Source organism: Myotis myotis, unplaced genomic scaffold, assembly GCF_014108235.1.
Source record: "Myotis myotis isolate mMyoMyo1 unplaced genomic scaffold, mMyoMyo1.p scaffold_m19_p_1, whole genome shotgun sequence".
In the NCBI taxonomy this organism is placed as follows: Eukaryota; Metazoa; Chordata; class Mammalia; order Chiroptera; family Vespertilionidae; genus Myotis; species Myotis myotis.
This window is the reverse complement of record NW_023416313.1, coordinates 54,415,200-54,435,461: the sequence shown is the minus strand read 5'-3', so window position 1 is coordinate 54,435,461 and position 20,262 is coordinate 54,415,200. Positions and strand designations below refer to the sequence as shown.

The 20,262-nt window shown below is 44.6% G+C and overlaps 2 protein-coding genes across 4 annotated transcripts in view; one reads left to right on the top strand and one right to left on the bottom strand.

Annotated features, from left to right (window-relative positions):
* Positions 1–14,365, bottom strand: part of ENOPH1 (enolase-phosphatase 1) — a 31,454-nt gene extending 17,089 nt beyond the window's left edge. The window contains exon 1 of one of the 3 annotated variants that reach the window (XM_036337703.1): positions 14,217–14,365. In XM_036337703.1, the coding sequence (XP_036193596.1) occupies positions 14,217–14,222 (6 nt within the window). In that variant the 5' untranslated portion in view covers positions 14,223–14,365. Of the gene's footprint in view, positions 1–13,583; positions 13,798–14,216 lie in introns of those variants that run through there. The other 2 variants (XM_036337720.1, XM_036337711.1) reach the window with 2 other exon arrangements.
* Positions 14,366–14,611: 246 nt separating this feature from the next.
* On the top strand, positions 14,612–19,981 carry HNRNPDL (heterogeneous nuclear ribonucleoprotein D like). The gene is made up of 8 exons (XM_036337689.1): positions 14,612–15,227; positions 16,022–16,190; positions 16,292–16,453; positions 16,922–17,053; positions 17,152–17,266; positions 17,987–18,157; positions 18,477–18,569; positions 19,718–19,981. Exons 1-7 carry the CDS (start codon positions 14,788–14,790, stop codon positions 18,545–18,547), a joined length of 1,260 nt encoding a protein of 419 aa, XP_036193582.1. The 5' UTR covers positions 14,612–14,787; the 3' UTR covers positions 18,548–18,569; positions 19,718–19,981.
* Positions 19,982–20,262: the final 281 nt, after the last annotated feature.

Here is a 20,262-nt window from a genome sequence, read left to right as displayed (position 1 = left end):
CTCAGGGCCTGTTATATGTAATTCTTTTTTTAAGATCTGAAACAAACATAATAACAAAAATTAGCTTCATGGTGGGTGCATGGTAATTACATTAATCTTTCTTCCTGATTATTTTAATTGTTTCACTATTAAAAAACAAGCAAGCCAACTTTGATCCCTTATCCTACCTATAACTGCTTCTTTCTCTCTTGGTCATCCTCCTCCAGTGTCCTGACTCCAGTATTCCCCAACTCTCATGCAATTAGAAATATTCCTGGGGGAAACTGTTGGTTAGATCGAGGACCTCTTAGTAACTGAAGAGTTGAAGTACCAAAATTATAAAATGCATGCAGTTCTATACCATTTGGTGCTTCACAAGTTCCTACCTCCTATATCCAGTTTTACTGGTACCAACTAAAATTCATGAAATGAATTGTAAATGCTGAGAGCCCAGCTCCTTGACTTCTGTGGGAGAGAATACAGGAGATGAATACAGAATCCAGGCAGCATGTGAGGCCAGGGTCCTACCTCTAGCTGTGCTCAAGTAACTCATCCTCTCTGAGCCTCAGTTTTCTCATCTGCTATATGGGAATAATAATACCAAGCAAAGGCATTGCAGTAATTAGAGATAGAGATAAATAGAAAGCACTTTCTACCACTTGTTATATTCTCCAACAAAATTTTTAAAAATTGATTTTATAGAGAGAGAAACATGTATGTGAGAGAGAAACATTCACTGATTGCTTTCTATATGCACCCTGACTGGGGACTGAACCTGAAACCTGGGCATGTGCCTGGCTGGGAATCAAATCAGTGCCTTTTCAGTGCATGTGATGACACTCAACCAACTGAGCCACACCAGCCAGGGCCAGACAAATATTTAAACTGGGCAAGAATCACTTTTGATCCAAATTCAGTGATAAACAATAGCAGAAAAGTTTCTGGAGGATAAATCATAAACACAAACAACTCATCTATCTAATAAAAGCCTAAGTGACCGTTACACGGAACGATCAGAATGACCAGTCACTATGATGCACACTGACCACCAGGGAGCAGATGCTCAAAGCAGGAGCTGCCCCCTGGTGGTCAGTGCGCTCCCACAGGGGAAGCACCACTCAGCCAGAAGCCGGGCTCATGGCTGGCAAATGCAGCTGTGGTGGCAGGAACCTCTCCCGCCTCCGCGGCAGGGCTAAGGAGCAGCGAGCAGAGTGGTAAGGAGTGAACACGCAGGCAATAAGGAGCGTGGGATCCTGGATTATGAGAGGGATGTCCAACTGCCAGCTCAGGCCTGACCCCCCCCCCCCCCCCCACGGTCCGGGGACTGCGAGAGGGCGCAGGCCGGGCTGAGGGGGGAACCCCCCCCTCCTCAGCGCACGAATTTCATGCACCGGGCCTCTAGTTTATTCAATATTTACTGAGTGAGGATCTACTGAATGCAGGTACTTCTAATAATGGTGTTATAAACCATGACCTTCTCCTCAGAGAACTCCCAGAAATAAAAGGTGCAAGATTCCCAACAATTCCAAACATTTAGGAAAAGCTTTAGAAGTTAGAGATTACTTTGGAATTCCTGATCATCCTATTTGCCCCTTACCTCTATACATAAAACACTCCTCTGCTCTGAGTAAACACCAAACTAGGCAATGAAGTTAGAACTTAGTGTAACACCTGGGATATCATATTACCTGGGGGAGGCATGTTAGCAGACTGTTCTATTTTACTGAAAAAGTATTATTGTGTAACATAAAAGTACAGTAACTAAATTGTGAAAATTTTATCTATCCTTTCAACATACTTACTGATCATCTATTATGTAAAATAAATAAAATGTCTTCAAGGTGCTTATTTTAAAAAGCCAGTAATTACATCAGTCTGAGACGTGCTATGATACCATATAAGAAAGCTCTAAAAATAGGCTTTTTAGAACTAGTGCTTATTGCCCAACCCTGCCCACTGAAAATGTTCAGGCTTTAAAAGTAATTTCACAAGTAAATGAGATTAAGTGTTTTAACTTCAGCTATAATCAATTTATAGATAATTTTAAAATATCATAGTACAAAATAATGCAGCAATAAACCCAGGATTCTACAAATGTGTGATTATTTTTAGTCCACCAGATATTAAGGCAGTGGTTCTCAACCTTCCTAATGCTGCGACCTTTAATACATTTCCTCATTTTGTGGTGACCCCAACCATAAAATTATTTTCATTGCTACTTCATAACTGTAATTTTGCTACTGTTATGAATCGTAATGCAAATATCTGATATGCAGGATATATTTTCATTGTTCGCGACCCACAGGTTGAGAACCACTGTAAAGGGTTGTTATGATTTAATAGTATATATAGCAAAAGGCTATAGAAATAAATGAGAGTATCTGTCTTCCAGGGGACTATGATTAAATTCTGCTAAATGTTAAAAGAGATACTATGCAAGCAGCAATTTATCCTACTCTATAAAATTCAATGGCAGCTTTCTGAAAGCTCCATTAAGGGCCACAAAATTTCAGAAGATCTAATTAAAGAAGTTGCCTCATAAATGCTTGAAGTACAAATATGGATTTGCTTTGCGGTTATGCAGTTGTTTTAATAGAAAGGTCATGGAATCAATAAAAATAAAACTGTTGTTATAATATTTACTCGTCTCCTTTAAAGAAAATGTGTATATAAAAAGGTAATGGGCCCTATTCATTACACCATCATTTATAATAGCTAAGATTTGGAAGCAGCCCAGTGTTGTTATGCTAAGTGAAATAAGCCAGTCAGAGAAAGACAAGTACCATACAATTTCATATATGTGGAATCTAATGAACAAAATAAACAAACAAAATAGAAACAGATTCATACAGAGAACAGATTGATGGCTGTTAGAGGGGAGGAGGGGAGGGGCTTGGTGAAAAGGGTGAAGGGATTAAGCAAAGAAAAACAAACATACAACAGACATACAACAGTATGGTGATCACCAGATGAAGGAAAGTGTGGGGAAGTAGGGAAAGGTAAAGGGGGTAAATGATGATAGAAAGGGTAAATGGTGATGGAAGGAGACTTGACTTGGGGTGATAAACACACAATACAATATACAGATGATGTATTATAGAATTGTACACCTGAACTCTACATAATTTTATTAACCAACTAGAAGCCCGTTGCACGAAGATTCACACAATAGGCCTTCCTTCCCCTGGCTGCTGGCATCGGTTTTCCTCCGGGACCCAGGCCTTTGGTCCAGTCACAGTGGCCACAGCAAGGCTTGGCTTCTCCGCTGCGGCCACAGTGAGGCTTGGCTTCTCTAGTCTTCAGTCTTCACTCTATGCCTGCATATGCAAAATAACTGCCATCTTTGTTGGGTTAATTTACATAGTTGCTCTGATTGGCTGGTGGGCGTAGTGGAGGGACACCAATTTGCATGTTTCTCTTTTATTAGTGTAGATGCCACCCTAATAAATTCAATAATTAAGAAAAAGGAATGGATAATACTATTGATGTAATATACATCAATAGTTGTATATATTGCTAAATGATCACAATAAGCCTATTTAATATCTGTCATCATAGTTTTAATTTTTTTTTCTTGAGATGAGAACTTTTAACATCTACTCTCTTAACAACTTTCCCATATACAACCCAGTATTAGTAACTGTAGTCACCATTACATTACATCCCCAGGACTTATTTATTTTATAACTACAAGTTTATAACTGCTTGAACATTTCTAATTATGGGAATTTACTACTTCTTGGAATGAGTGGTCCATGACATTTGTCAGACAGCTGGAGCAGTTATATTAGAACTGCTCCTTAAAAAAACTTCCCGAAACCATACTAAAATCTATCAAGAGAAGTGCTACACAGTGCCACACTTTGCTGTCCCTACCTTCATGGAGTAATCAGGGGCATAACCATTCTCTCTCTCTCTCTCTCTCTCTCTCTTTTTTTATTTTTTAATATATTTTATTGATGTTTTTACAGAGAAGAAGGGAGAGAGAAAGAGAGTTAGAAACATCGATGAGAGAGAAACATCGATCAGCTGCCTCCTGCACACCTCCTACTGGGGATGTGCCTGCAACCAAGGTACATGCCCTTGACCGGAATCGAACCTGGGACTCTTCAGTCTGCAGGCTGACGCTCTATCCACTGACCCAAACCGGTTAGGGCACCATTGTCTTTTGAAAGCTGAAGCCTTTAGGAAAAACCATTAGATTTCATTATTTGCATTCAAAATAAATTAATAAATGTGTTGCTGTTAAGGCAACAGTGTCTTCTAAATCCCATTAAGGATATTAAACTGGCCGAAACCAGTTTGGCTCAGTGGATAGAGCGTCGGCCTGCGGACTGAAAGGTCCCAGGTTCAATTCCGGTCAAGGGCATGTACCTGGGTTGCGGGCACATCCCCAGTAGGAGATGTGCAGGAGGCAGCTGATCGATGTTTCTCTCTCATCGATGTTTCTAACTATCTCTCTCCCTTCCTCTCTGTGAAAAATCAATAAAATATATTTTTTTAAAAAAAGGATATTAAACTGTAATTAAAGAACAATAAACAATGATCTAATTAATTGTAATGAATCACATTGCACAAGGGAAGATTATAATTATAAAGGAGTAGTGTTGGGATATTTTTAAAAAAGAAGCAGACCTCTGGCTGATTTTCTCAGTGGTTAGAGCATCAGTCCACGGACAAAAGTGTTGCAGGATCAATTCCAGTCAAGGGCACTTAACTTGGTTGCAGTTTCTCCAGCTCCAGTAGGAGCCTGTGCAGGAGGCAACCAATCGATGTGTCTCTCATGTCTGTCTGTCTGTCTCTCCTCCATCCCATTCTCTCTAGAAATCAATATAAAAAAATCTCCTTGGGTAAGGATTTAAAAAAAAAAAAGAAGAAGAAGAAGAAGCAGCTAAGAAGAGACAAAATATTAGTATCTCATGTTCCAGAGAGGAAAACCTGATTGGCCCAGAGTCCTAGACCCTAACTGAGGAGGAGAAAGGGAAGGAATTGACATTTATCTCCTGGAATCCAACTACCATCCCTACAAGGTGACCCTTTTGAACAGATGAAGAAGCTGAAGTTCAGAAAGGTTTTACTGCTGGTACAAAGTAAAGCCAGGACTCAAACTCCAATGCCTGAGTCCATCCAGCTTGTCGGTGCATGGAAGCACACTTACTAAGATCACTCAGCCCCCTCGATCCTGATAACATATTCTCTATAGACATTTCTAATATAGTTTTGGTTTCTCAGAGAGATTTGTATTAAGAAAACGAGAGATTTGGGTTCACCTGGCAGTTTTATAACATGTTTAATAGTAATAACAATATGAATAGTTGTAGTAATAGTAGGAGAAGCTGCCAACATTGCCCTTACTATTCCGACACCTCTCTATCTATACACAATCCTTAGTGATCTCATCTGATCCCATGTTTTTAAATATCATCTATTATTGCTAATGACCTTCAAATTCACAGCTTTAGCTTGGACCTCCTTCCCTGAATTTGAATACCTACCCCAAATCTCCACTTTGATGTCTGAAACCAAACTCCTGCTTCTACTTCTTTTTTTTTTAAATTCTCACCTGAGAATATTTTTCCATTGATTTTTAGAGAGTGGAAGGGAGGGGAAGAGACAGAGAGAGAAACAGCGATGTGAGAGGGACACATTGATTGGTGTCCCAACTGGCAGGAGATAGAGCCTGCAACCAAGTTATGTGCCCTTGACGAGACTCGAACCTGAGACCCTTCAGTTTGTGGGCCGACGCTCTCTCCACCAAGCCAAGCCAGCTAGGGCTGCATCTACTTCTTATTTCTGAGTAAGCAGTAGTTTCATCTTTCCAGATGCTCAGGCCAAATACCTGAGAATCAGTCATCTTTGACTCCTCTTTCTCTCACACTCCCAGGTCCAATCAATCCATCTGCAAATTCAGTCCTACCTTCAAAATATAACTAGAATCTATATTTTAATCTTGGTAGCTCCTGCTACCAAGCACTCCAAATTCACTCAATTAGTTGATTAATAAATGGCTTGAATGATCAAATTTCAATTCTCATAACTGTATGAAACAAGTGCTATTATTTTCTCCATTTTACAGAGGTATAGGTTAAGAATAAATTAGTGAAGTATGATTACAGTTTATCAGTCAGGTCTTTTTTACTTTGAACAGTTAGATACCTACACCTGATTTTCCTTTGAAGAGATCTATTTAGCTTACTAAGAAAGCCCAGCCCAGCTGAGCCCAGCTGGCATGGCTCAGTAGTTGGGCATCTACCTATGAATCAGGAAGTCACGGTTCAATTCCTGGTCAGGGTACATGCCTGGGTTGTGGGCTCGATCCCGTGTGGGGCATATAGGAGGCGACAGATCAATGATTCTCTCCCATCCTTGATGTTTCTCTATATCCTTCTCCCTTCCTCTCTCTGAAATTTGAGCGGGGGTGGGGGGGAGGTGTACACCTCAGCCCAGCCTGCACCCTCTCCAATCTGGGACCCCTCGGGGGCTATCTGCCTGCCTGTGGGATCGGTCCTAAACCAGCAGTCGGACATCCCTCTCACAATCCAGGACCACTGACTCCTAACCACTCACCTGCCTGCCTGCCTAATGCCCCCAACTGCCCTCCCCTGCCGGCCTGGTTGCCCCCAGCTGCCCTCCCCTGCTGGCCTGATCTTGCCACCAACTGCCTTCCCCTGCTGGCCTGATCTTGCCACCAACCGCCTCTGCCTCGCCCTGCACCCGGGACCTAGGATTGCCTCCTCCAGCTGGTCGCAGGCACCCAGGACCTGGGCCAGCTTTGCCTGGGCCGGCCACAGCCGCAGGGGACCGTGCGCGGGCAGCTTCGCCCAGGCCACAGCCACAGGCGCCCAGGACCACGGGGAGGGCAGCTTGTCCCTCTCCTGGGCTGCAGGCACAGGCGCAACCGCAGCCACTGGCACCTGGGACCGCAGGGCAGGCGGCTTGTCCCTCTCCTGGGCTACAGGCGCTGCCACTGGCGCCCAGGACCGTGGGGCGGGTGGCTTCTCTCTCTCCCAGGCCACAGCCTGGTTAGTCCCCATTCCTCTCTTGTGAACTCATTTGTGCCTGGCTGGTCCCCATACCTCTCTCCCCAGTGTTGAGTGTCTCAGCAGTTCCAGCGAGGGCAGGAAGGTGTGACAACCATTTGCATATTAGCTCTTTATTATATAGGATAGCCAAGATTTGAAAGCATCCCAAATGTCCATTAGTAGAAGAGTGGATAAAAAAGCTGTGGTACATTTAAGCAATGGAATACTACTCAGCAGTAAAAAAGGAAATCTTACCTTTTGCAACAGCATGGATGTCCCTGCATAGTAATATGCTAAGTGAAATAAGCTAGTCAGAGAAAGGTAAGTACCATATTATTTCACATATGCAGAATCTAATGAATAAAATAAACTAACAAATAAAATGGAAAGACTAATTGATACAGAACAGATTAACAGTTGTCAGAGGGAGGGGGCTGGTGAAGAGATTAATCAAAGAACAGACAAAACTCACAAACAACAGTATTGTTGATTACCAAAGAGAAAGGGAAGGATAGAATAGGGTAAGGGGCGGGAATGATAAATGGTGATGAAAGGTAACTTGACTTGGTGTGGTGAACACACAACACAATATACAGACGATGTATTACAGAATTGTACACTTGAATCCTATAATTTTATTAACCAAGGTGACCCAATAAATACATTAAAAATAAATAAAAACTTTACCCCTAGCCAGTTTGGCTCAGTGTATAGAGCATTGGCCTGCGGACTCAAGGGTCCCAGGTTCGATTCTGGCCAAGGGCACATACCCAGGTTGCGAGCTCAGTCCCCAGTAGGGGGTGTGCAAGAGGCAGCCAATCAATGATTCCCTCTCATCATTGATGTTTCTCTCTCTCTCTTCCTCTCCCTTCCTCTCTGAAATCAACAAAAATATATTTAAAAAAAAAACCTTTAAAGAAATAATTTTGAAACACCAGATGTATACATTCTTAACACAAGGTGATTTCACCTCTCATCTTTTAAATGTGTCCCTTTCAGAGTCTATTTGTTTTTAAATCTTTTTTTAAAATATATTTTATTGATTTTTTTTATAGAGAGGAAGGGAGAGGGATAGAGTTAGAAACATCGATGGGAGAGAAACATTGATCAGCTGCCTCCTGCACATCTCCTACTGGGGATGTGCCCACAACCAAGGTACATGCCCTTGACCGGAATTGAACCTGGGACCTTTCAGTCCGCAGGCCAACGCTCTATCCACTGAGCCAAACCAGTTAGGCTCAGAGTCTATTTATTGCCACATCTATCTATCTATCTATCTATATAAAAAGGCAGCTACTGTAACGGCCATAACGACCTAACAACTGGTCGCTATGACGCCCACTGTGAACAGGGAACCAGCCAGATCAGGGGGTAGGGCTGGCAGCCAACCTCCTGCAGCCCCTCCCCCTGGTTGGCCATGCCCCCAATGGGCCTCCACCACCCTGATAGGCCCGCAGCCCCTCCCCATGGCCGGCCCTGGCCCAATCGCCCCCCAACTCTAATCGAGGGCGGGGTCCACCAGCCAATCACCCGCAGCCCCTTCTCCCAGCCGGCCCGGCCCTGATTGAGAGCCCTAATTGGGCCCCGATCCAGGCGGGCCTGCTGGACAACCTCCCACCATCTCCTCCTCCTGACAGGCCCAGTCCCGATCCGCCCTGATTGGGACTGGGCTGGCCAGACCCCACCCGTGCATGAATTCGTGCACTGGGCCTCTAGTATATATATAAAAGCCTAAGCGACCGAATGACCGGCAGGTGGCTATAATGCACACTGACCACCAGCGGGCAGATGCTCAGCGCAGGAGCTGCCCCCTGGTGGTCAGTGCACTCCCACAGCGGGAGCACCACTCAGGTGACAGACGGGCACCAGATGCCGCCACTGCCTGCGGACACGCCCCCTGTGCGCCCGAGCGGCAGGCGCAGCAGGGCCGGGATGAGCAGGAGCAGTGCAGAGCCAGCATGGGCTCAGGCTCCTCCCTGACGTCTGCTGCTTCCCGCACTACTTCGTGCTCTGCGGGATCGACAAGGACAGAGCCCAACAAGCTAGAGCAGCCGTGGGCAAACTACGGCCCGCAGGCCAGATCCGGCCCATTTGAAATGAATAAAACTAAAAAAAAAAAAAAAAAAAAAAAGACCGTACCCTTTTATGTAATGATGTTTACTTTGAATTTATATTAGTTCACACAAACACTCCATCCATGCTTTTGTTTGGGCCCTCCGGGCCAGTTTAAGAACCTATTATGGCCCTCGAGTCAAAAAGTTTGCCCACCCCTGAGCTAGAGGGTAAGGCCAGGCTGTGACAGCAAGGTGGTCCACTGATCCCTGCAGGCCAGGCCAAGGGACCACACTGATGCACGAAATCTGTGCACTGGGCCTCTAGTTTTTATATATTGTGCCTTTTATTGGTGATTGTGCAGTTTAAAATTGGCCAAGCACTGTCTAGTGTTCCTAAGTGGAACAAAGCTTTGATGTTGTGCCTTATGTAGAAAATACATGTTGGATAAGCTTTGTTAAAGCATAAGTTACAGTGCCATTGGCTATCAGTTCAATATTAATGAATTAAGAACATATATAAAACAAGGTAAACAGAAACACATAGAACAAGGTTATGTATTGATCAGTTGATGGAAATGTGACCAGAGACTCACAGGAACCTAACCTTGTATTTTTTCTACAGACAACAATTCAGTATTTGCTAACATAGTGTTCTCAGTGACTTCACAGAACATAACTACTTCAACTGTTATTACATGTACCAACTCAACATGTAGCAACAGGAATGCCACCAAATTATAGACGATTTTCTGGAACAACAGATCATTTACCCCCAAAGTCAAACAGTAGTTGTAGATTTCTGACAGGATAACCACAGGGACTGATGAGTGTTATTTCATAGCAAACAGACTAAAAACATTAGAATAATGCAATGCACAAAGTTAGAAAATGAGTATTACCTCACCACAAAGATCAAGAGATGGCTCCAAGGGGTGCATATACCCCAGGGGCATGCAAATGAATCAATGGGGTAAGGAAAGAGAATACAGTGGGGCCTTGACTTACGAGTGTCCCGACTAACGAGTTTTTTGAGATACGAGCCATCTCTTGGCCGATTTTTTGCTTTGACTTGCGAGCTAAAATTCGGGTTACAAGCCAGCTTCAGATACCCCACTGCTAGTTGGCGCAGCGGACGTCACAGTGAACGCCATAACATCAGCCCAGCATCACGTGTCTCTCGTTCACTTTTTGATTTGACATACGAGTAATCTGAGTTACGAGCTCCGTCACGGAACGAATTAAACTCGTAAGTCAAGGCCCCACTGTATAACATTTATCTATACTTATTAATTTCATCTTTAAATTCCAATTTATTTTATAACTTAGTAATAGTAAAATATGTATACACAATTTATAAATTTGACTGGTAGTGCCTGTTCCATTTCTGCTGATGTACAAGATCAAAAGAAGTTGAGAGATCACCCCTATAGAGGATCAGAGTGAGTAACTCAAAACAAATTCCAGGAGCACATGTCCTGCAGTGAAGGGAAAAGCTGGTGGCTTTGAGGACTCAGATGCACTGAGAACATCTATGGTAATCTGGGTTCTACTGCTGCTCTGCCCCAAGTTGTGATGATCCTCACACAGGCCATTCCTACAGGCATCAATTAATTCATGGAAGAAATTAGCTGGTTTTAACACTCACCGGACAATCTGAGCTAGCTGGCCTTCCTGCTCTAGCAATTTGACAATTCTATGATTCAGTGAAAAAGACATAATAGCTAGTAAGTAAAACCATTGTGTGCTGTTGCCTGGGGTCTGAAGGCTGAGGCATGCACTGATACAGCAACGGACTGTCCCCAGAATACCACTTCCCAGACTGGGAGGATTCAATGGAATACTTTTTTTTTTTTTTTAAGATTTTTTAAAAATGTATTTTTGTTGATTTTAGAGAGGAAGGAAGAGGGAGAGAGAGAAATATCAAATGATGAGAGAGAATCATTGATCGCTGCCTCCTGTACATCCCCTACTGGGGATCGAGCCCGCAACCCGGGCATGTGCCCTTGACCGGAATCGAACCTGGGACCCTTCAGTTGAACCTGGGACCCTTCAGTCCATAGGCTGATGCTCTGTCCACTGAGCCAAAATGACTAGGGCTCTATGGAATTCTTTAAGAGTTCTTAGCTAGACTGTTAGTATTATCTTTTTTTTTTAATATATTTTATTGATTTTTTACAGAGAGGAAGGGAGAGAGATAGAGAGTTAGAAACGTCGATGAGAGAGAAACATCGATCAGCTGCCTCCTGCACATCTCCCACTGGGGACGTGCCGGCAACCCAGGTACATGCCCTTGACCGGAATCTAACCTGGGACCCTTCAGTTGAACCTGGGACCCTTCAGTCCATAGGCTGATGCTCTGTCCACTGAGCCAAAATGACTAGGGCTCTATGGAATTCTTTAAGAGTTCTTAGCTAGACTGTTAGTATTATCTTTTTTTTTAATATATTTTATTGATTTTTTACAGAGAGGAAGGGAGAGAGATAGAGAGTTAGAAACGTCGATGAGAGAGAAACATCGATCAGCTGCCTCCTGCACATCTCCCACTGGGGACGTGCCGGCAACCCAGGTACATGCCCTTGACCGGAATCTAACCTGGGACCCTTCAGTTGAACCTGGGACCCTTCAGTCCATAGGCTGATGCTCTGTCCACTGAGCCAAAATGACTAGGGCTCTATGGAATTCTTTAAGAGTTCTTAGCTAGACTGTTAGTATTATCTTTTTTTTTTAATATATTTTATTGATTTTTTACAGAGAGGAAGGGAGAGAGATAGAGAGTTAGAAACGTCGATGAGAGAGAAACATCGATCAGCTGCCTCCTGCACATCTCCCACTGGGGACGTGCCGGCAACCCAGGTACATGCCCTTGACCGGAATCTAACCTGGGACCCTTCAGTCCGCAAGCCGACACTCTATCCACTGAGCCAAACCGGTTTTGGCTGTTAGTGTTATCTTATATAGTTAAACTAATCAAGTGTAATTGCTCAGCAAAGAGAAAGAGACAAAGAGGAAGAGAGAGAGAGAGAGAGAGAGAGAGAGAGAGAGAGAGAGAAACATAACCATAACCAGTGCTGTCAATCTGTCTGCCATTCCACTAAATGAGGGTGTTCTATTCCCTGGGACACTCTCATTTCTCCAATCTCTTACATCACCTGATCATAAACAAACTACTTTCTCTGGTGCTCAAGGGAAGAAGCAGGGATTATTTCAACCCTAAAGGAAAAGTGGCTGCATGTGACTTACTGAAAGACGGAAATCAGCCTCCAAAGAGGACTGGCTTCCTAAGGATATTTCAAGGACAATTTTTGACAATAGTCAACTTTCACAGTATACACCGAGAGTAGAACCTAACCTCCAAGTAAAATAAGACTCATTATAATAATGTTAGTGAAATTTGTTACAATATGCTTTTATGGTACTTCATACTGTTTAAAGTGCTGTCATATAACAGTGTCATTTAACATACACAGCAGCCAAGCAAAGACAGAACAAGAACTGCAGTTCCCATTTCAGAAATCAAGAGCAATAGTGGAAAAAGAGTTTTGAGCCAGACAATACAGGTTCAAATGCCAGGCATTTTGTTCAGTTTTTCAGAGCCTTAGTTTCCCATCAGTAAAATGGGAACAGCTGCAAACACCTCACAGACTTCTGAGGATGAGTCAAGTGTACAAGTCACATGTATACAGTACTGTATCCTTTCATATTCCACAGAAAATAGTGCAAGTTCACACACCTACTATGACTAATCCCCAATTCCAAGCTCCATGTTCAGAGGTTCAAGAAGAATGTAAAAGGTGTTCAAAAGACAGAACTATTTTGCTAAATTTATGAAATGCTCTCTTGAAGACTCACAAAGCATATATGTGTGTAGATGTGTATGATATAAAGGCTCTATAATAGTATTTAAATAAAGCTGGTTCAACATGCACAGAACATTTCCCAAAAATGCATTTAAATAATGGAATCCTTTTTTGGATAGTTAGTATAAACAGACAGACCTAATGTTCTTCTGGACATACTTTTGGTTGAAAATACTTTAGAAACATTGATTTTGATAAATTAATGTATAACAAGTTAATATCGTATCCGATTAATATTTAACATTAATAAAAGCAATTAATAGGTTATAGGACAAAGCACATGAAAATCAGGGATACCTGCAATATCATACTAATCCGCCACACCAGGTGGAATCAAGCAAAAGGCAAGCGCTCACCTGCCCCGCAGGCGGAGCACACTTCGCCTCGCTCAGCAGCGGCGGATCGGACCATTCCCTCCTCCGCCCTTTTCCGCCGCCACCTCCATCCCTTCCCACCCACCTGCATCTAGCCAAGGGCAGGGACGGGGTAGGGTGACATGGTGCTATGAGAACAAGCAACCCTGCAACCCGGGACAGCCTTTCTACTCCCATCCCACAGTGGGTGCAAAGCCACACCGCCTCTCCCACCTCTCCTGTCTCTAGTGCAAGGTCTACAACACTTTAAAATTGTTTTAAAGCACAAACACTTCCCGGGTCCCTTTAGCCCCTCACCTTCACGAAAGCAATCGGGGTGGTGGTACCTTCGATATCTAACAGGATCACAGTGACTTCGGCTGGCACCGAAAGCACGACCATTTCCCTACCGGATGCTATCACGGAAATCGGCCTACTGGACGGGAGGGCGGCGCCGACTGCACCCCCAGCACCGTCCTGGGCTTCCGAAAGCTCCGCGGGAACCTCGGAGCGGTCAGCCACGTGCGGCGTGAAGCACGAGGGGAAGAGGCCACCTCCACGCCACTGAGAGTGGAGAAGGCAACCGAGTAAGGGACCTGAACTAGGGAGCTGCCCGGGGCCGGAGGAGGAGACCACGTGGGTCGGGAAAGAGGCGGGCCGGCGGGGCTCTGAGGGGGCGGGGCAAGCAAAGGCAGCGATGCCGACTGGCCGCCAGAGGGCCACGGACCTATCCGTCAAGTCGGGGCTCGCGGGGGCGGGAACAAAGCGAGCGCGGGAGCCGAGTGCGCGGGCGCGCGCTCCCAGCACAGGTTAGGCGAGCCGGAGAGGCCGGGGCACGTGCCGACGGGAACCCCGCGAGTGGCGCGCCGGGGACGTGAGTGCGCCCTGCCCTCTACGACATCTAGTCCCCCTCCCCGTCCCCGCCCGCCGCCGCCGCGTTTGTATATTTACTGTCATCTAACCGGGCCTGCGCCCTTCCTCCCGTCCTCGGTCAGCTAAAGAGGCCGCGCGGCGTCCCGGTGGGTGTGACTGCGGTGGTTCCGGCCGACCGGCTCGAGAGGCCCGCCGCCCCCTCTCGGCCCGCGCCGGTAGCAGGAGCGGAAGAGGTGCCGCTGCCCGCAGGGGCCGCCGCGCCGCTTCCTGTCCGCGGGTTCCAGCCGGCGCGGGGACCCAGCACGCTTGCGCGCGGCGACGGCAGGCGCGCTCGCCGCCTCATCCGCCGGTGCCGGGCGCAGGACGCCTTTTCTGGAGCGGGCCGGCTGCGGAGCTCATCGGTCGCCGCCGCCCCCGCCGCAGTTCCGCACGGGGAGACCGAGGGTGGAGGAAGGCAGGGTGGTCGGCTGTGGCTAGGAGTGGGCTGGACCGGACGCCAGAGACAAAGGCTCTCCACGCAAGAGGGACTCGGACCTGCGACGGCGCTGCTCGGGATTGGTGAACCCAGGACTTCTCGCCCCTTCGTTTTTCTCTTCCGACGCTTCTCTCATCCCGAGCCCGCGACCCCGCTCCTCACCGGAGGGCCGCGATGGAGGTCCCGCCCCGGCTCTCCCATGTGCCGCCGCCATTGTTCCCCTCCGCGCCCGCTACTTTAGCCTCCCGCAGCCTCTCCCATTGGCGGCCGCGGCCGCCGCGGCAGCTGGCGCCGCTGCTCCCTTCGCTCGCTGCCGGCACCGCCCGGCAGGGGGCGCGCCGGGGCCCGCGCCACGTCACCGCCCAGCAGCCCTCCCGATTGGCGGGCGGGGCGGCTATAAAGGGAGGGCGCAGGCGGCGCCCGGACCTCTTCCGCCGCCATTTTAAATCCGGCTCCATACAACGCTCCGCCGCCGCGGCCGCGACTCGAGCTGCGCGCCAGCACCCGCCGGCTGACAACGCCGCCGCCATGGAGGACGTGAACGAGTACAGCAATACGGAGGAGTTCGCAGAGGGATCCAAGATCAACGCGAGCAAGAATCAGCAGGATGACGGGTACCGCACGCTGCTCCTCTTCTTCCCCCCCACCCCCCCGCGCGCGCCCTTGGTTCCTCGAGAGCCCCGCGCTGCCCACATTCTTGCCCGGAGTCGATTCCCCGCGTGCCCGCGGGGCCCCGCTAGCTTGGAGAGAAGAGGAAAGTAGGAGACGGGAGGGGAGGACTCGAGAGGCCCGCGGCGGTGGGGGAAGGGCGCAGGGGTTGGAGGCGGAGGGCGGCGGCGTCCGGGCCCCGAGTGCGCAGGCGCCGCGTGGGCCGTGGGGGAGGGGCCGCCTCGCTGCGCCACATGCTGCAGCTGCCGCCGCCTCTTCATTGTGTCTGTTGGGGCCCCGCGCGGCGTTCCCGGGGGAGTTTAGAGAACTCTGGGTGTGGGGGCCGGCGAGCGCCGGTGCGCAGAGCCCCGGAAATCATCGTGCGGGGTTCTGCAGGTAGAACGTTGGCCTGGTAGCTGAGGGAGACGGCGGACCTCCGTTGTGAGGGGTTAGGTTAGGAAGTTGGATGTTCTCAAGTGGAACAATGCTTAACGTTTTGTTGGCCTCGTCCTCGTTTAAACTTCGCGTTATGCGGTGCGGGAGAGCAAGCTGTAAGGTGTTGTGAGGAAGCGACCTCCATGGGACTTTGGAATCTTTGCGGTCTATTGATAATGAGTATCTGAAAACATGGATTAAATTACTTGCACTTGGCATTAAACGTCCCGTACTCGCTTCACCCTTAAAAACATAACCCCAGAATTGGAGTGATCGTTTCGGCCGCTGGTAACCTTTAAAAAAAAAACAACGCTTTTATTTTTAGTAAAATGTTTATTGGAGGCTTGAGCTGGGACACAAGCAAGAAAGATCTGACTGAGTACTTGTCTCGATTTGGGGAAGTTGTAGACTGCACCATTAAAACAGATCCAGTCACTGGACGATCAAGAGGATTTGGATTTGTGCTTTTCAAAGATGCTGCTAGTGTTGATAAGGTAGGAATGTGTTTTGCATGATGATACTTTTGTGTGCCTTTTGCAAATGGTTCGGGGATTGGTTGTATATTGCTGTCAGATTAAATAAATATGTCTTCTAGGTTTTGGAACTGAAGGAACACAAACTGGATGGCAAATTGATAGATCCCAAAAGGGCCAAAGCTTTAAAAGGGAAGGAGCCCCCCAAAAAGGTTTTTGTGGGTGGATTGAGCCCAGATACTTCTGAAGAACAAATTAAAGAATATTTTGGAGCCTTTGGAGAGGTTCGTTGTGTGATTGTTTATGTGTGTTTATATAATTATCTCTGACCTTCTTACAGAATAAATTCATATGTCAGGTGAGGGTGGGATTAAATTACTGCTTGGGGTCCTTCCAGTCACCATACTTTAATCACTGTTTTCTGTGCTGTAATGCAAACCAATTTCTAATTTATTTTGAAGGAAACACGGATGCTTTGGTGTGGTCAGTATTTGGACTTGTTAACTAGGGGCACCTGTAGGGTATGAGAGGCTCTTAAATAAAGGAAGCTTTGCTCTCCCTTCTAAATGTTTACTTAACAGATAAATCACATAGTTTGATGTTGATATTAAGTAGTAGTAGTCTTTAGACAGAAGTCATCTGATTAGAATACCATGTTATGTTGAAGTTTGCAACGGAACTGTGGTATTCTAAGACCTTTTGGTAGCTTTTTGCCATTACTGCATGATCTTGAGTGTGCTTCTTGATTTCAGATTGAAAATATTGAACTTCCCATGGATACAAAAACAAATGAAAGAAGAGGTTTTTGTTTTATCACATATACAGATGAGGAGCCAGTAAAGAAATTGTTAGAAAGCAGATATCATCAAATTGGTTCTGGGAAGGTAAAGCCATTTTAATTATATTAAGTGAGGATTTTGAGTTTCTTTTTATTAGTGAAGTGGTTTCTCAATCTTGTTTGCTTTTTAAAATTTGTCTATAGTGTGAAATCAAAGTTGCCCAACCCAAAGAGGTATATAGGCAACAACAGCAACAACAAAAGGGAGGAAGAGGTGCTGCAGCTGGTGGAAGAGGTGGTACTAGGGGTCGAGGCCGAGGTGAGAATTCTTGAGAAATGAGTTGATAATGTTTTAAGCTATAAACTGCTAAATGTGAAAAACTAAAGCATGAGAAAGTAAAGCCAGATATAAATTGTTTCAGGAAATTGCTCAGTTGAGTGGGTGGGTTTTTGGTTGTATTATTTACTGGTTTCACCTTTTCAAAGAATGGCCACTGTGAGACAGTGTCATCACTGATGGAAAAATGATACTATTAAATGTAGTGGAAATTACACTGTTATACCATGGTGTGATATGTCTGCTTGGGCAGGAGTTCTTGCTTTAAATTTTTTTAAATTGAACAAGATAGAAACATTGACCTGTTTGTTCCACACATTCATGTATTTATTCATCCATTGTTTGGTTCTTGTATGTGCCCTGGCGGGTTGAAACTCGCAACCTGCAACCTTGGCGTGTTGGGATGATTGCTCTAACCAACTGAGCTACCTGGCCAGGGCCTAGGAGTTCTTGCTTTAAAGTAGATGGGTCTACCTCTCTTCACCTTTGTCCTGATTTTCCATTCAGTTTAGGAAGCATGATGCTAGCACAAGTGGACTTGCCCCCTTCCCCCTTTTTGTAATTTTCAGTCAGCAGTATAGATATCCATTCTGCTTAAGATTTGCAGAGTAAGAGACAGAATGCATTATTTTATGTTAGGATTGGGGGGTGTGGGGGATGGTCCAAAAGTTGTTTCCTAACAATCATTGTGCATTGTTTCAGGTCAGGGCCAAAACTGGAACCAAGGATTTAATAACTATTATGATCAAGGATATGGAAATTACAATAGTGCCTATGGTGGTGATCAAAACTATAGTGGCTATGGCGGCTATGATTATACTGGGTATAACTATGGGAACTATGGATATGGACAGGGATATGCAGACTACAGTGGTAAGAATATTTAACTTAATTTTATAACCAGTGGTATTAAAATTCAGTGTTATTATCCCATTCTAAAATTGTGGGTTTCCCCTTTATTGAGATGTTTGGAGTTATGTTTTCAAAGCAATTGATAGTCATAGGGTGATTTTACTAACATAAAATTCTGATTATAAATGTTCAAGAATATGTGATATATGACTAGTTTATAATGGCTGTTACAATCTTATTTCATACTTGCCATGTAGTTTTATACATTTAATCTTTAAGTATACTTATATAATCATTACATAAAAACTATCCTGATATAATTTTTTGTCTTACAAAATAGGCCAACAGAGCACTTACGGCAAGGCGTCTCGAGGGGGAGGCAATCACCAAAATAATTATCAGCCATACTAAAGGAGGACATTGGAGAAAACAGGTGTGTATAAGAGTATGAGACACCAGTGGAAATGTCTAATTTAATTTAAAGATCAATAGACAAAATAAAAACAAGTAAAACATTGTATAGCCTTTTTTTACTAAGTTGTTAAATTTTAATTGCTTTATGAGCCTGTTTTGCCTAAAGTGTCTATAGATCTTTAACTTTAAAGTTTCACTTCACTTTCTTTAGTATTACAGAAAAACTTAAAAGTTTTTCTGTTTGCTTTGTGTACCAGGTGATCTAGAGGAATAATTAAACATTTTTAGAACTATTAACAGGTAAAGTACTGAAATGGGTACAAACTTAAGGAAAACACGAATGTTGTCTTCTAACTCTGACATTATACCTTGTTTGTACCCGCCAGCGGGAACTTCATTGCAGGCCGTGTGTCACCCTGACCACGTCTATCTCTGGGGGTCGCACGTTGCGGGCAGAGCGCAAGGCATACACCAGAAAACGCTGTCCTGTGGTATGGTCTCTTCCAACTTCATGTACCAGCGTAAAGATTAAAGTGGAAAACTTCAGACTTTGGCTTCTTTTTTAATCTTTTTGGAGATTAAGTGTCTAAACTTAACTTAAATGGTTTTTTACAGGAGTTAAAGTACATAAATGCCTTTTTACAGCTTACTCATTTTGGTCTTCTGTTTAGTGTTGTATTTCAATTGTGGAGCCTCATTTTAAGTGTTCATTCTTTAAGATTTAATGCTTGCTTTTTCTTTTTATAGCTAATAGTGAAATCTACAAACCAAAACAAGAACTTTAAAATCTGGGATATAAATTAAAGATCATATGCACACAACAATTTTTCTTGAAATACAATAATCTTATTTAAAAATTTGTCATAAAGTCATTTTACTTGGTTTACTAGAGATACTTCTAGTAGACTAATCTAGCACAGTTCATCCTGTGGATATGGGAAAGTTCTATTCCCAGATTCTTTTCTAAATAGATTTAAATTTGGTGTCATTTGGGAAACCGGGTAAATTTACTAACTACCCAAACCACATTTGCCAATGAATATGCATGTGATCTTTAATTATTGAAGAAAAGAATAAAGTGAGGACTTAAAACAATTCATGAAAGTGGACCTTTGAAAGCTTGTCAGCGTTGCACAAATCTAATTGCTATTTTGTTTTTGTTTTTAGGAGGAGATTGCTAAAGTAACCCATCTGTCAGGACGCCATTGAAGATTGATCTTCTCTTGCTCTAAGATGATTATTTTGTAAAAGACTTTCTAGTGTATAAGACACAACTGTGTCCAACTGTATATAGCCGCCAATTAGTTTTCTTTGTTTTTACTTTGCCTTTTGCTATCTGTGTTATGATTCAATGTGGATTTGTGTTTATACAAATTTTATTTGTATGATTTCATGTTAAACCTCAAATAAATGCTTCCTTATGTGATTGTTTTTCTGCGTCAGGTACTAAATAGCTCTGTAAAAAAGGGTGATTTTAAATAAGCAATAATTAAGGCACAGTTTATTTTGTAAGGAATATTGGTCTGTAAGGAGAAACTGGCCCTTTTGAACAGCCAGCTACAGTGTCACCCTGTTCCCATTTTTGTTAGCTGTATTCTATGCTCCCACTCTTCATTTCCCTGTTAACTGAGGCTTTCACTGCATTTCAAAATGTTTCCTCTGTGTGTATCTGGAGACCTTGTCATGGAAGTATCCATGTCATAGTCATAGTG

Excerpts from the sequence above, each read along its gene's own strand:
- HNRNPDL (XM_036337689.1), top strand. The coding sequence starts at position 14,788 with ATGGAGGTCCCGCCCCGGCTCTCCCATGTGCCGCCGCCATTGTTCCCC. Across the intron at positions 17,267-17,986 it reads TACTAGGGGTCGAGGCCGAG|GTCAGGGCCAAAACTGGAAC; the intron begins GTGAGAATTCTT and ends GCATTGTTTCAG. Across the intron at positions 18,158-18,476 it reads GGGATATGCAGACTACAGTG|GCCAACAGAGCACTTACGGC; the intron begins GTAAGAATATTT and ends CTTACAAAATAG.